The 16,398-nt window shown below is 34.6% G+C and overlaps 1 protein-coding gene across 1 annotated transcript; it reads right to left on the reverse strand.

Moving 5' to 3' along the window:
• Positions 1-2,887: 2,887 nt before the first annotated feature.
• Positions 2,888-15,043, reverse strand: LOC121425129 (cytochrome c oxidase assembly protein COX15 homolog). Its single transcript, XM_041621120.1, has 8 exons — positions 14,875-15,043; positions 12,731-12,853; positions 11,868-12,329; positions 11,087-11,251; positions 7,735-7,816; positions 6,502-6,656; positions 5,826-5,939; positions 2,888-4,887 (listed from the first exon to the last, which is right to left on the reverse strand). Exons 1-8 carry the CDS (start codon positions 14,935-14,937, stop codon positions 4,756-4,758), a joined length of 1,296 nt encoding a protein of 431 aa, XP_041477054.1. The 5' UTR covers positions 14,938-15,043; the 3' UTR covers positions 2,888-4,755.
• Positions 15,044-16,398: the final 1,355 nt, after the last annotated feature.

Raw genomic sequence — 16,398 nt, forward strand, 5'->3', positions numbered from 1 at the left:
ATAACATCAAACAATCCGCGTCTCTTAATTCTTTTAAAGCTTCTTTGAAAAAGTTTCTTATTTCTAAGTATTCTTAAATGTATCACCTGCACTCACCCACTAGCACTCACTCGCACTTAAAAAAATAACACTTTATCTTGTCTCTCCCCATTAAATATCTAACTTTTATACTTTCTCTTTTGTTACATCATTTTATCGAATTCTATTTATAACCTATTACGGTTCCCATGTAGCCCTCCCTCATGGCTGCTATTGTTTCAAGCAGTTACCTGCTTATAATAGCTGCCCCTGCATTTTTTACCCACTTTACTATTTTACGTGCTTCATTTATGTATTTTTCAACCTTATTCGTTATTTATATTTTCGATTGTCACACAAAAATGTACGCATTTATGTCATTTTTATTGTAACATTCTATTTTCATTTGTTGATTTATGAATAAAATGCAGAAACTCCTGCAAAAAAAAGGTTATTAAACAATCCCAATTCCACATGTTCAGGGAGGAATTAACCATCGTATCATTTGGCAATGAGGAGAAAATTAAAATATATCATATTTGATATAATAAAATACAAAAGAAATAGTGAATGTATGACGTCACAGTCTCCTCATTTGCATACCAACCAGGATGTGCATAGAACTGTTTTGTGAAATTAAGCGAAACTTTAATATGTCATGACTTTCTTATTTTACATCCGATTTTGATGAAATTTCCAGTGTTATGCTTGTTGGATTTTTCTCTTTTTATTCAAATCAACTTTTTGTTGGGGTGGACTTGTCCTTTAAGTTATTAGATCATAAAATCATTACGTGATGAATATAAATGATATTAGCTTACTGGTATATGCCAATCCATCGTGCATATTACAAATTGATAACTTGTATCTTAATATTCTTGACCCCCCAAACGAATTAGATAATGAATGCTTTTGCTGAATACTATATAAATATTCAGGGGAGATTCTACTGGGGGCATGGAGCGATCATCACGCCCCATGATTTTACATAATTATAGTGAAGATATGAATGATAGGATGGAAAGGGGTAAGAGGAAGAAATAGCAAAAAAGAATAAAAGAGGCAAGTCTTGATTGTGTTACTCTATTTCAAGAAATGGTGTCACTTTAGGTCATCACTTTTAGGTTGTGGCGGATCCAGGGGGGGCAAAGCCGCCCCCCTTGAGAGGCACGATTAAAATTTTAATGTAAAAATGCCGTTAAAATGGAAGTGTGCCCCCCTTTTGAAAGTGAAGACCTTTTTTTGTTCGTCAAACTCAATTTTTGGTTAAAACCCCCTTTTTTTGCTTGTCAAATTTTTCTCAGAAAATGTGCCCCTCCCCCTTTGAAAAATCCTGGATCCACCCCTGGTTTTGCTTGTCCCCTCACCCTGACGTCTTTCTTTACTTGTACATACGGTTGGTATACAAACTCATTACTGAACATAAACTGTCTCTTGGATTTTTTATGAAATACTGTCAAGCTTTCTTAATGAAAGCTTTGAGAAATTTACTCTTTTTTTATCTTGGGCCTCCTTACTTATTGGAAGTGATTATGTCAACTATTGCTTATGGTATTTTCAAAGAGAAGACTCAGTACATGATATTGTACTACATGTACTGTCTTACACTATTAGTATATAAAAATATTTATTTCGTCTATTTTGTAACATTCTTATACATGAATTCTGTATAGTCTATTATGATATATGTTTCATGATTGTTCATTTTATTCTGCCACAATGTTTTTATCCTTGACATAAGATTTTAATAAAAAAAAAGATGTTTTAAAGAAAAAAAATATTTGCACCCGCTTTATTTGTATTTATTTCTCTTAACATTTCACCACTCAGCAACGTCTCTTTCTAAATAAAACAGTTTCATCATGGTTTGATAATTTTCATTTGAGCAGAGGGAAATATGACAAACTACTGTGATAGTACATGTATATAAACACATCATTTATTTCCACAAAATGATCAAATTTGTACAATATTCTTTCTACAGAAATTCAAACCTCAAGATTGATCAGGGGACAGTTTCACAACACTTACCATAAGAACAAATCATTTCATCAGGAACTTCCACATTTTAATTGACTGATATCAAATTTGCTTTCGTATGATACAAACAACAAATCTTATGTTTTGATACAAACAACAAATCTTATGTTTGATAAAACAGCCAATGTGTGCTTTTGTCAGTGCTTAATTGAATCTAGTTTAATTAACTTTAATTTGTTTCATGATATTGATGAAAACCACTTCATGCATCTCTTGAAGATCTATCTCCTACAGACAGATTTTTGTTATCGCCCTACTATTATGTGTTACTGCTTACTAATATGGCAACCTTGTATATAATCTGGGGAGCGTTTCATGATAACATTTTTGTCCGACATGTTGTCAGATCTGACATCTTTCCTTGAAATTGATTAGCTGAGAAGCAATGTTACTATGGTAACTGTCGGATAAAGTGGGACTTGTCGGATAAGACGTCTGACAAGTCCTTTCATGAAACGCTCCCCTGGAGTTCTTGGCACTGTCTTACAAAGAGCTTAACTTGATTCAAATCAATCATAATTATGGAAAGCCAAGAATGACATAAAAAACTTGTCTACTTAAAATGTGCAAACAATGTCCCATTTTAAACAGAAAGAAGCGTGCTGGCTGGTCAAATTGATCACATAAATCTCTTTTGAGCACTATGCTCCTTCATAAGCCTTCCAGATGACACATGATGTCATTGGCTCCCCATAGTCAGGCCTGCCATAGCTGTGGCTGGTTTGAATGTATCACACTGTATATTAGAAAGGGTCCTGAGGTTCATAACATGAAACTTAGCAATTGATCAAGGAGACCGATTTCTACTATTGATTGCATGGTTTATTGTGTATGATGAATTGTTAAATATCAGCATCATGATCAATAACTCGGCTTTATAAAACAAGGCCAAGATAATGACATTTTAATGTGAACTGATATACTCAAATTACTTGGGACTCGAAGTATCAGATTATATAACAAATCTATGGTAGCCTGCATGAGATACAAAGATTAACAAATCAACTTGAAATTCATTAAATTTCTATCAAATATTGTACACTGAGAAACGTAGGATTGATCACACACAAATGGGGCGTGAAAATTCTGCCTAACTAATTTGCTTCTTCTTTTTTTAAAGGCAATCCTTTTTATAGGATCTTTTGAAATACATTTTTCTTATTCCCATGAAAACATTGACAATTTACAAGCTATTTGAAGACAATGATCATTTTCATCTCTCTTTAAATACAAATCTTTTCTTTAAATTCCATTCTGAATAGCACAAAAACACCTATCCGGAATACAAAATACTTTCACTTTCGAATCTACCAAAGACACTATACATTTGCATAAAAATGAAACCTGAAAACTCAGCATATAACAGAGAAATTGTCCTTAAAACAAATGTCGGTACAAAACTTGTTTGTAATAATCTATAGAGGACCATTTACAATGGTCTATGACCCACATGAATCTATTGGCTTCACTTTCATAATAGTATAATTAATACTGTACATCTATGATATGACAAATATATCTATGAAAATGCTTAGCATTATTTGGTATAACAATTCAAACAGAAAGTGACAAAACAGGATTTAAATCAAATCATTGAAAATAAAATAAGCTATTTGAAAAAGTAAACAAGGATTACACGCATGATCATATAGCTACAATTAGAACCTAGAAAATTCTGACGAACAACATCCTATTAGGTCATGACAGAATTCATAATGAAAAGTAATCAACCATCTATATTACAACTTTACCTTGTATCAAAATGATTAATAAGGAATTTATTCAGGTGACGTTATCTCTTAGCATTCAGAAGTTGCCAATTGACATCACACATATTCCAGAGCTGGAATTCCCAAGGAATGATGATAATTAACCCCAGTGTATGGTGGAAGCCCAAGTGTATCATCCCACCTGTAAGCAATCAGAGGCTAATCAGAGATCCACCCCCCCCCTCACCCAACCCCCATCCAGGAACAGGTGGCATGGACGCTTGGAAATAAAAAACATTCCCCACATAATAACGATATGGGGTCCATGTATAAAGCCAAAAAAAAAAAATGAAATTCAGTCTATGTCAACAGGTCAATATGATTTTATATTCCATGAAAATAAGCAATCATATTAAGTGCTTCAGTTCTGGAGGTAACAGATAACAAAAAAATTAGTCTTAACTTGTACTTCAACGCCAAACTCCATAAATTATATTGCCAACTTGACAAGCAAGGAAAAATCAATAATTTTATGATGAAAACCTTTTTCCCTCCTACTGTAGTGGCTATGAAACGTTTGTTTATTCTGCAGTCTTTTGAAGCTCGGGGAATTAAAAAAGAAAACGCTCACAGTGAGGTTTGAATAGCATTCAGTTCATTCAGGAAAAGAGAAGAGATTCCAGAAGGATCTCAGGAGAGTGTTTCATCAACACTTGTTGTCGGTTGAGTTATCGCATCTGATGAGGAGCACTGTTACTATGGTAACTGTCAGATAGAACATCCAACAGGTATTTTTCATGTCATATTGCTTCCCCGAAAAGACAATATGAAGCCATATTGGAGCCTTGAGTAACTCCCAAGTAGGCTAGAGAGAGGGGTATGAGCAAACTGGATAGATGTTCGAACGACAGATAGGTTGGTACCTGAGAGAGATACGTTGATATTCCAAAGAAGATCGGAGCGGTGAACTCATGGCATAATGGCGTGTTCATTTTGGGATCTTGCGTAACTCATGAGCAAACCAAATGGCTAGCGATAGGAGTGTGAGTGACCCAGACTGGTGAGCGGCTGCAAGACTGGTAGGTACATACATGAGAAGAGTGGTGATTCCAAGTGTGATCTGTCAAAGACAAAATCAAACAAAGTTAGTAGGCCTATATATTTATAAACAGAAACTGTGACATGCAGAAATAGTATGATATCAAAAATATGGGAATCCACCCCCATTCATACATCATAAGCTAAAGTCTTCAAAGGTACCGGGTAATCATATTTTCAATCAACTTTAAATCAGATTTGGTAATCAAACAAACGATAAACTAAAACTAGATATCAACGATTGAACAAATTTTCGTAAAAATATGCACCTTAACTTAGCGTTACAAAAGTTATAAAGTAAGACATGTGTGCATTTATACAAGCTAATAGATCTACTAAATTCCAATTGATAGTAGGAGAATATAAATTATTAAACATTATCCTGACTTCCCCAAAGAAGTAAGTCAAAGAAATATGTCAATATCTTCATTTTTTCTGTGATTCATTTAATTGCATCAACATTTTAAAGAATTTTGATAAAAAAATAATGTAAAGAGTAACAATGTGGAGCTTTGTGGCCCAGTGGATTAGTCTTCTGACTTTGAAACAGAGGGTCATAGGTTTGAATCCCAGCCATGGCGTAATTTCCTTCAGCAAGGAATTCATCAACATACGTGAGATGAATGGGTACCTGGCAGGAATTTATTCCTTGAAATGCCACCGCGCTGTAAAAGGCTGTGGGGCTAAAGCCAGGGTAATGATATCCAAGTCCTTTGGAAGTGCATAGGGACGTTATGACATAATGTGATATGCGCTATACAAGGACTGTGTTATTATTATTATTATTAAAAAAAAATACTAATATTATATTACCATCTTTATTAATATCAAACAATTTCAGAACACATCAACCAAGTACAAAAATTCAAATGTACACAAGTGTTTATTCCATAGAACCCTTAGATAGTGTCCTACATGGATTTCTACTCTTGCTGATATAATACACGATGAATGACATACCTGAATGCCAACCATTCCCAGCATGCAATTTGCTGCCAGCCTAGCTCTGCTTGGTAATGGTACCCGACGTGCTAACATCCAGAGGCCTGCTACTGTCGCTCCAGTCGTTGTACCCTACAGGAAGGAAGAACAAATGTATTTAAAAAGTAAGAATACCAGAGTAGCTAAAGCAAACAAAGACTATTCTGCTGTCTTTGCCTAACATGACCTTGTCCTTAAATTACCATACAGTACAGACACAACACCTTTTTTAGACGCTCGTACCTATCTGATTTACTGGATTTTATCTGGGAGTCACCTTGTATGTTTTTGAGAATGCAAAGTCATTTGAGAGTTATCAAGGTATACCAAAGAGATATGATTCTCCAAGAACATTTCACCCTGGAATCATGCAGAAGTTACCCTAGATGTACTTTAAATGTAACCATGAAACAAGGACCACCTGGCTGAAACTTACTCAATGAAAAAGTTATTTAAGGAACTCACTAAGATTATTTGATCAAACCGAACTGTTACGGGGTTTCAAAGACATCCTTATACTTAAGGTAGCTTAATATACTGTGAAGGGTTATTTAAAGAACAAACCATGATTTTGTGATCAAACTGGATCTTAGCGGGATGTACAAAGACATTTGTGTAACTTTATGTACTGTGAAGCATTTTTGGAGGAACTCACCAGAATTCTGTGATCAAACTGGACTGTCGTGGGGTTTTCAAAAACATTCTTGTACTTGGGATCGTGGGCCATGATGTCTTCAGGAATCCACTTGTCACCCATTTTAGGGAATGAATTATACACCAAACCAGCATCCAAACCTGCTACAAATGCACCTGATTAGGAAGCAGAACAATGATTAAATAATTCATACAACATAACAAGTCATATACAATATAATAGCGTAATAGCAATTGGACAAGCTTGTTGCAAGGTGATCTTTTATTTTTAGTAAGGCTTAGAATTTAAAATAAAAATATATTATTATTATTATTTGTTCCGCGTCACCTGTGACTGGGAGGCGAAAAGCAAACTGAATCACTATGACCCACAGGTCTCTCCTCCCGATATAACTGATTGGGGGGAGTGCAGGTGGACCACTACACCAGGGTTTCCCCCTACTCTTATAGGAATAGTGCAGTGGGTTCTTTTTGTTTGTGATGTTACTGCTTGTATACATTCTGTTGCTTTCTTAGTATACGCCATACTGGATCATTTGCTAAGCACACAGCTCATCTGCATGTTGCACTATTTAAAAGTAAGAAGAAATCAGTTTTATACATTGGGTATATACTTTTTTATGCGTCATAAAAATACAAAATAAAACCCCAGTTTGCTAACTAGTGTTTCTTGATACATAATATGTACAGACATACAAAAGATTTTCTGTTTTACTTGACATGTTCATACTTATTTTCATCATTATTACATTGCTAGCTAATAATACTTTAAAGGGATGGTCCAGGCTGGAGATATTTATATCTCAATAAATAGAGTAAAACTCACAAAGCAAAATGCTGAAAATTTCATCAAAATCAGATAACAAAGTTATTGATTTTTTAAGATATGCATTATTCAGGTGAAACGGTTCTAGGCATGTCTTTGTGAATATGCATTAGGTGGGCTGATGAAAAAAAGAAAAAGGAAAGTGGGGATGTGACATCATCAGCCCATTTAATGAATATTCATGATGATGTGCATATAACTGTTTTCACAAAATATTGGTTAACTTTAAAACTAAATAACTTCATTATTTGTTATCCGATTTTGATGAAATTTTCAGCATTTTGCTCTTTGAATTTTACTCTATTTATTTAGATATAAATATTTTCAGCCCGGACCATCCCTTTAAGTTATATGTTTAAAATCTAATAAAGAAAACAGAAGCTGGAGACAAATGAATGGATAACCTACCTGACATTGCGGTTGTAAAGATGACAGCCATGGACCCATGAGCACACTTTCTCAACAGTGATAGATTCCTGCTGTTTGCTATCTATATGATAAAGAAAATGCAACAAATCATATTACTAATGGAGAGTAAATATACAATCATTCTCATTTAAAAAATATAAGTGCTCATGTTTGAATTAACATTTTGTGCTTTCTCACCCATCTTATTTGTATTGTTTTTGTCTTTTTTAAATATAGCTTGCTGACATGAAATCCCCCTAAAATTGGCAATAAATGGATGGCATATCAAGGCATTAATGAATCTACATTTGATTTGATAGTGGACTATCACCACTTTACCAAATAACAGCTATACTGTCTTATAAATGGGCAAAAGGGCGTCAAATTGAAATATATGACCAAATTGAAGTATATGACCTCTTGGAAAGCATCATAAAAACTAAAATCTACCATTCGGAAGCTTGAAGTACAAAATGAAGTTCTAGAAGATGAAAATACTATTCTTAAAGAAATAAAACATTTTTATAAATCATTGTATTCGAAACAGCATGTTGAGTTGGACGATTCTAATGGCAGATCTTTTTTGTACAATGAAATTAAATGTTTGGATGAAGAATCCCGGGATAGCTGTGAAGGTCTGTTAACCTTAGACGAATGTCATGCAGCGGTTAAATCTATGCCAGTAGGAAAATCTCCAGGTAATGACGGACTCACAAAAGAATTTTATGTGAGATTTTGGGATATCTTGTCTGGCCCTCTGGTAGCAGCATTAAATTATTCTTTTATAAAATCTGAATTATCCTCAAGTCAAAAACAGAGTGTTGTTACGTTGATACTTAAACCAAATAAAGACAAAAGATTTCTGGAAAACTATCGACCTATTTCATTGATTAATGTTGATGTCAAAATATGCTCTAAAGTACTTTCTACACGCTTACAAAAATTAATACATTCAATAATCGATCCAGATCAACATGCTTTTATTAAAGGAAGAAATATTGCAGAGGCAATTCAAAATGTACACGATATGTTTTACTACCTTAATACTGAAGAAAAGGATGGTTACATTGTATCGATCGACTTTAAAAAAGCATTCGATTCGATTGATCATGGATTTATTTTTAAAGCCCTTGAATCGATAGGTGTAGGTCCAATTTTTATCAAGTGGGTCAAAACACTATATTGTAACATTGAGGGGTGTGTACTTAATAATGGCAACTCTACTGGTTATTTCCCTATTTCCAGAGGTGTAAGGCAGGGGGATCCCTTATCTCCGTATCTTTTTCTGATAGCCATAGAAATTCTAGCTGTACGTATAAGACAGGAAAGGGAGATTTTAGGTATTAGTTTCGGACCATGTAAATCCAAACTTTCAATGTACGCCGATGACTTTTGTGCTTTTTGTTTAAATTATAAGTCAGTGAAAGTCTTATTTAAAATACTAAGACAATTTCAGAGCTGTTCTAGCCTGACTTTTAATAAAGAAAAGACACAAATACTAAAAGTTGGCAATTACAGAGATGGCCAATGTATTGATGGAGTTAGCACAGTAGAAAATATAAAAGTTCTCGGAACAGATGTTGGGTATGATGCTGCAGACCTCCAAGAGGGAAAAATTAGAGATCTATTGCTATCCACAAAAAGGGAATTAAATATGTGGAAACAACGGAATTTAACCTTGTTTGGAAAAATACAAGTTATTAAGTCATTCGGGATATCAAAATTCATATATCTTTTCTCATCAATTATTTTACCTAGCTGGGCAGTGAAAGAAATAGAAACAGTTTTTTATGGATTTTTGTGGAAAGGAAAAGATAAAATAAGGAGAAATGTACTTATTCAACAGATTGAAGAGGGAGGCCTCAAAATGGTTGACGTTAAATCAGCAATTTCTGCTCAGCAGCTAATGTGGATTTTGAGAATAAAAAATGGAAGCAACCAAGCTTGGTATAATATTTTCAAATTTTATACATGGAAAGCAGGTGGAAAATTTTTACTTAACTGTAATTTTGAAAACAATCTATTACATTCACAGCTACATTCATTTTATATTTCTGTATTGGAAAATTGGCAATTTATCCGTTCTTCAAAAGAAGATGAATCTCTTGCTAATCAGATTATTTGGAATAATTCAGAGATACTGCTCAACAAAAGAATGATTTTTTCTCAACACCTATTTGATAAAGGGATTATAACCAGGCATCATATTATGACATCAGAGGGCTCTCTAAAAAGTTATAATTTTCTTAAAGATCAATTTGATATAAATGGAAATGACTATTTACTACTGAAAGGAATATACTATTCTATTAAAAAGAACAGTGATCAAACTGTTATTCAATTCCATGTAGACGAAATTAATTTTCTAAAAGACAATATAATTATGCCGATTACTTTAGAGAAGCTAAGTCTATACTTAGCAAAAACTTTTATGAATATTTGGTTAAAAGAGAGAACAATCTCTCAGTTCTTTTCGATTAAAGAGTAAATACAATTTAAGTGATTCCGAATTGCACAAAGTTAGAAAGAGAATGATGAATACAACCATTGATACAAAAACTAGAGAATTTCAGTTCAAAGTACTAAACAACATTCTGTTTTTTAATTATAGGCTGTTTAAAATGAATATAAAAGATTCACCAGAATGCTCTTTAGGCTGTAAAGACTATGAAACCTTAGAACATGCACTATGGTATTGTAACTATGTTAAAATATTTTGGGATGAATTTAAAGCCTATTTATCGATGTTGGATTTTTCAAACCTAGACGAGCAGACCATAATTGTTGGATTTTTACACAAACAACAAGATGCTAGAATAAAGAATCATGTCTTACTTATAGCAAAGAGATGTATTTACATAAGCATAAACGGTGACAATAAGCCAAGTATTGACTATTTTAAAAGAATGTTTTCTTCGTACACAGAAGAAATGCACATCGCTAAAAGGAAGGGGAAGTTGAATATCCATGAAAGAAAATGGAAATGTATTATGCCACTATTTACTTCGAATCACTGCTTAAGAAAAAGTGGCGATTGTTTCTCTTTTTTTTTGGAAGGTCTATACTTCTTTTTTTATATTTCTGTTTTTTCTATACTTAATGTATCTTTTAAACATTAACTGTACGTAACAAACCTGTACTTACTTTGTTATTTGCAGTACTATGTGTAAACACAAAATGTATGAATGTATCCTTACTGATCTGTATCATATGTTTTATTGGAAAGTATCAATAAAAATACTATTGAAATATAAAAAAAGTATATGACCTAACTACATAATCATCTACATGGCAAGGCAGCACATGACTAATTAAAACTAATCGATAAAAGGATGAAATGAAAGAGACTTACTGTGAGTGGCTTGAGAATCTGGGAGAGGCCTCCCCATAGCATCAGGGAGTAAAGAACAAAAGCAGAACCAAGATGAGCTGCTAGGCGATACTGACTGACCCTCGGAATGTCGTACTTAGCTGGTTCTTCTAGACCACTCTTCACCATAAACCAACCCAACAAACCCTACAAATAAAACAAACAAATTGTAGAAAGTTACACTTGTATGAAGTCAAACTTGAAGTAGAAGAATCTCATTAAGTCGAACTCTGAAACAATTTGATCGCATTGCTGATTCAACAGGGAAAATTTGATATGATTTTACAAACGAATCAATGATTTTGGGGGCATTTTAAAAATCAATGCTGAAACTTTCACTCTCTTAAAATTTGATGGTTAATTATTTTTAATACTTAGTTACTTTCTATAAATAAAACAAAACTGCTTAATATACTGCATATGTGCATGTTAACCAGCAAATACAGGTCCCCATATTGGTATCAATTAAATAAATAATATTAATATTCAAACCTAAGCACAGCTTTCTTACATTAGTAACTTTTACATCCAATGGATTGGAAACACTACTTGATTCTGATTGGCTACTGAACCTTGCTACCATAGTAATATCCACGGAATGACAAAATTGACATAACAGTAACTTAATACAACAAGAAGGTATATGCGATATCACAAAAACCTAATCATTATCACTACATTAAATTATTCCCCTTGTGAGTACTTATACTTGCATTAATTCATTTTACTTCATTGTTTACGTGAATACCTTAATAAAACTTACTTGAAAGACAAGAAGGGAGCCATAGATGGCCAACCTTGGTTTGAGGGCTTTACTGATCCACCCTTTCTTCCAGAAGATAGCAGCTGGAATGAAGAAAGCCAGACCAATGGCCCTACCCCACATCCTATGACTATACTCCATCATCCAGATAAACTTGAACTGTTGCAGGGTTATCCCGGTATGGACATACTTGTACTCCGGGAACTGCTTGTACCTTTCAAACTCTGATTCCCATTGTTCTTGAGTCGTTGGAGGCCTCATACCTTTGATGAGATGCCAGTCCGTCATGGAGAGGCCAGATTCGGTAAGCCTTGTGACACCTCCGAGCACGACCGTACCTGCGATCATCCCACAGCAAGTCAGCAGCCATGCTCCGACGATTTTCTCTGCCCTGGGGGAGATTGCATTCACACTTGTAGCGACTGTGGTTTGAACCCGGCTAGGTTTCAGTACCAACTGAACCTGTTGGCAAGAACGTACATTTATACAAGTAATTAGCAAAAATTAAAAGCATAGCTACGTGTATAATTACATTACAGCAGCTTGGAAGTGTTACACTATATTAATTGTATGAATTAGATTTTAGATCTGCTTACACTACATATGCTTATTCTGGCACATAGATGTTTTAAATGAGTAACTTTCTCATTTAGTAACAGGAAAACTTCAAGAAAATCACAAAAATTGAGAACCTTTTATTATCAATTGAGATGATCAGACATATTCCTGGGCATCTCACTTTTCTGACCAATATCAGAATATGAATAGTACAAAGAACAAGTACAAGATTGCTAACAGTTTGAGGAAAAGTGACATGAGAAATACGCATAGTAGGTTTTCTTAAAGACATTATTTCAACATACCTTTGGTTTCAGAAACTGCACAGAGCCTCTTAACACAGACAGACTTCCAACTCTACATGTCGCAGTTTTCTGTTGCTGGTGCAAACAGCGAGAACATGAATTTCTCTGGATGGATTGTAAACTCTGAGAAAAAAGAAAGATATGAAGACATTTTCAATGTATTTCCTTAAATTAAAAAAAGAAGACTCAAATACAAATTAACAACTGTACAGTAATGAAAAATTACGGGGGGGGGGGGGGGGGGGCTACATGTATAGCTTTGGAATACTAATGCTATGTCACAATCCATCACCAAATTTTATTTTATTTCAAAACATCTCCAAACGTTTTACTCAATCTAGACTTATTAAAAAATTATTCCCCATATAAGCCATGTCATTCTCTCTCATATTTGTTTGGCTCATTCACTTTGGATTTATGCCACTCTTAATGATCAAGAAAATCTGCTCCAAATTAATATTCCCAAAGTCTAGCTTGGATCTTGTTAAGGTCTTTAATCTGGATCTGGATGTATACCATGTAGGGCCCTCCTGGGCATTAACGCATCAGGTACTTGACCTGAGAAAAATATTGGAGACTATCTCCCTGACCCCCTCATAAGACGTAAAAGAATAGAGAATGCATTTTAGTATCAAGTATAGAATAGGGTGATTTTAATTATTGTTGAAGTCTGGTGTTGGTGCTGTAGCAATATCAAAACCATCCACAACACAGAACTTGAAATGAGGCTGGTGTTGGATTGACATTGAAAGTTGATTGAAAATATTACATATGTCTGGCAGTCATTGCAGTATGGAAAGTGACGAGACTTCTCATGTGAAGTTGAGACGATCGGCGCATAAAAGCCCAAAAAGGCATAACATCATGAGCTCAAGTATAATTATTTTTCACACTTTCAGCATCAAAATTTGACACCAACACCATCCAAAACCAAAAATGAAATCACTAGTCAAATGTTAGATTCCCCTGTTCCACTTGTCTTAAGTTAAAGGGGAAGTATACCCTGACACAGGACCCTCTACACTCTGGAACACAGGTGGTGTTAACACCACCCGTTCTGACATTTGGTAGAATGTTTTTTATTGTAAAATACCAGAAAAACATAGTAAAAAGTATTGGTGAAGGTTTGAGGAAAATTCATCAAAGAATAAGAAAGGTATTAGAATTTGAAGTTTCTGATTTTTGACATCATGCAAGCAGCTGTCCAAGTTGATTTTGTTTAAAATTTCAATGGTTGGTGACAACAAAAAATTGTTTCTTCTGTTCTGACAGTGGGTGTGAAATGATTTAACAGTTTATATATTACTGAAAATAAAATAAAGACAATTAACAAAATTTGAGAAAATTAGATTTGGTTGATTTGTTCTCTACTACTTCTACAAAAAAATAAAAATTCAATCGGCTGATGAATATCCTTAATTGTAAAATACTTGCATTTGCCAATAAATATTTATGAGCTAATGCAAGTATTTTACAATATTACATTTACATATTCATTTGCCGATTGACTTTTTTTTTAATTGGCACTGCTCATGATAACGTAGCCCTCTCATATATGCGTCTTGTAACTAGGCTAAGAACAAAGGAAGGAACACACACACACACACACAATGGCAACAAGATCATCAGTGAGTATCTGCTCATCTTCTTACATTATTTTTCTTAATATAGGGATTAGAAAAAGTTCTATTTAAAAAAAATTGAACATTCATAATGGGAGGATCTAGTGTTATTGTCCATTTAATTATGTCGCTATCAAGATAAACAAATCAAGCAGCATTTTGGGGCAAAATTGTTTTCTCCAAAAACTCTCCTTCGTGTGGCCCTATGGCTTGCCACACCAGGCGTCAGTGGGGAGTAAGCCTACGTATAATGATTTTTACTCCCCAGACGCCTCCAGAGTCCAGGGCTAGGTTTGGTTGCATTTCGGAGCTCCTTCGTCTTTTCACGGTATCGTGCCCTCATCCACGGCCTCGACTCCGCTCTGGCCTCTCTGCCTCAGCTCTGCTCTCTCGCACTCAGTCGTCTCACGCAGCTCAATCCGCGCTCGTCTATCTCACTTCCTCAAAATAGCTAAATTAAAAAGAAAAGAAAACAAAAAAACGACCGGAGAAAATTATTGCACCAACCGATTAAAAACTCACCTTTTGTACTGCACCTCTGATACTGGAAGACGCTCGAAAACACTGAGGCCTAAGGAGAAACATTGTTGCTTTAGTTATGTTTTTCAGACGTTTGAATAGGATAACATTCGCAGATCACGTTAGAAGATGACTCAAAAACTCCGCTGTTGTGCAACATATTATTTTACATGAAATTACCGACCTTTACTAATTTTTTTTTACAAATATGGTGTCTCCAATGCAGCAAACGTGATAATAAACATTATGTGTGTTATCTCAGGCCCCACTGAACTGGAAATACGTATTTCCGAGCAAGTAGGTGCATGGGGTATAATGAAGAAACGCATCATAGAGAGGTGCATTTATACTTTTACGATTCAATCGAGAAAATTATTCAGGTAGTCTTACCAACCTTATATACATTGGCGCCATCCCAGCATTCTTTTCTTCAAGTTTCTCTGATTAAACCATGGTTTGTGCACGGTAGAATTTTGTCGGGTAATAATTTCAAAGTGCCCGAATATACGTGTACCCAGTTCTTGTCAAAAAGGAAATTCTCAAGTGCATTGATGATCTACATTTGTTGATTATTATTTTCTGTAATCATGCGATATCATAGGGTATGAGAATCCATGAGAATCAAAGATGTGTCTTGCCAGGCAAAATAGAAACATGATGGGGGAGACGTGACCATGACTGTAATGAAAGCATAGGCGGCGGAAGCGGGGGGGGGGGGGACGTGTCCCCCCCTAAATTCAAGGTGGGGGGATGGTCCCCCCTAAAAAAAATTTTGATACCCTTTATATTTTATTTTATTTTTTTTGCTTGTCAACTTTTTTTCCTACGTCCCCCCTAAATTCTCGTGGACCCCCCTGAAACGTGTGTTGTCCCCCCCTAAAATTTAGTGACCTTTTTTTCTTTTTTTTTTTTTTTTTTGCTTCTCAAAAATTTTTTGGTTAGCGACTCATAAAATTTAGGTTCAAAATCTTTTTTGGGGGCGCTTTTCAAATTTTTTACCTGTGTCCATCCCAAAATTTCAGGTGGACACCCCCTAAATTTTCTGGCTTCCGCCGCCATTGAATGAAAGAGTTCCCGGCCCGTATTGTGATTAGTATTTAATTATTTATTTATTTAAACATGAACGTTGCACCATGAGGGATATGGAGACATATCATTTAGGTCTGGTTAACGTAGTAAATGTATTCATTTAGGCGGCAAGGCCTAACGAGATATACATTTTCATATATTGTTATTGGACATAGCCTAATATCAAACTTCACTTGAGGTGAAGAAAAAGAGATTACAACAAAACTGTATTTGTTTACACGTACCGGTATACTTTCCTGATAAAAAATTGAAATGAAAGAGTTTTTTTTAAACGGTCACAATACTGAGCGTGAAAGAGTGAGAGTCAGATGGGTATGGTAAAATGTTAAAAGGTAAAGTCCACCCCAGAAAAAATGTTGATTTGAATCATGAGAAAAAATCAAACAAGCATTATGCTAAAAATTTCATCAAAATTGGATGTAAAATAAGTTATGACAT

This window comes from Lytechinus variegatus, chromosome 12, assembly GCF_018143015.1.
Source record: "Lytechinus variegatus isolate NC3 chromosome 12, Lvar_3.0, whole genome shotgun sequence".
NCBI classification, from domain to species: domain Eukaryota; kingdom Metazoa; phylum Echinodermata; class Echinoidea; order Temnopleuroida; family Toxopneustidae; genus Lytechinus; species Lytechinus variegatus.

Bases quoted from the DNA above. Each gene is read 5' to 3' on its own strand.
- LOC121425129 (XM_041621120.1), bottom strand. From the start codon at position 14,937: ATGTTTCTCCTTAGGCCTCAGTGTTTTCGAGCGTCTTCCAGTATCAGA. The intron at 5,940-6,501 runs GTGAGTTCCTCC...TCCTTCCTGTAG, and splicing joins AGTTTGATCACAGAATTCTG to GGTACAACGACTGGAGCGAC. The intron at 4,888-5,825 runs GTATGTCATTCA...TGTCTTTGACAG, and splicing joins TGGGAATGGTTGGCATTCAG to ATCACACTTGGAATCACCAC.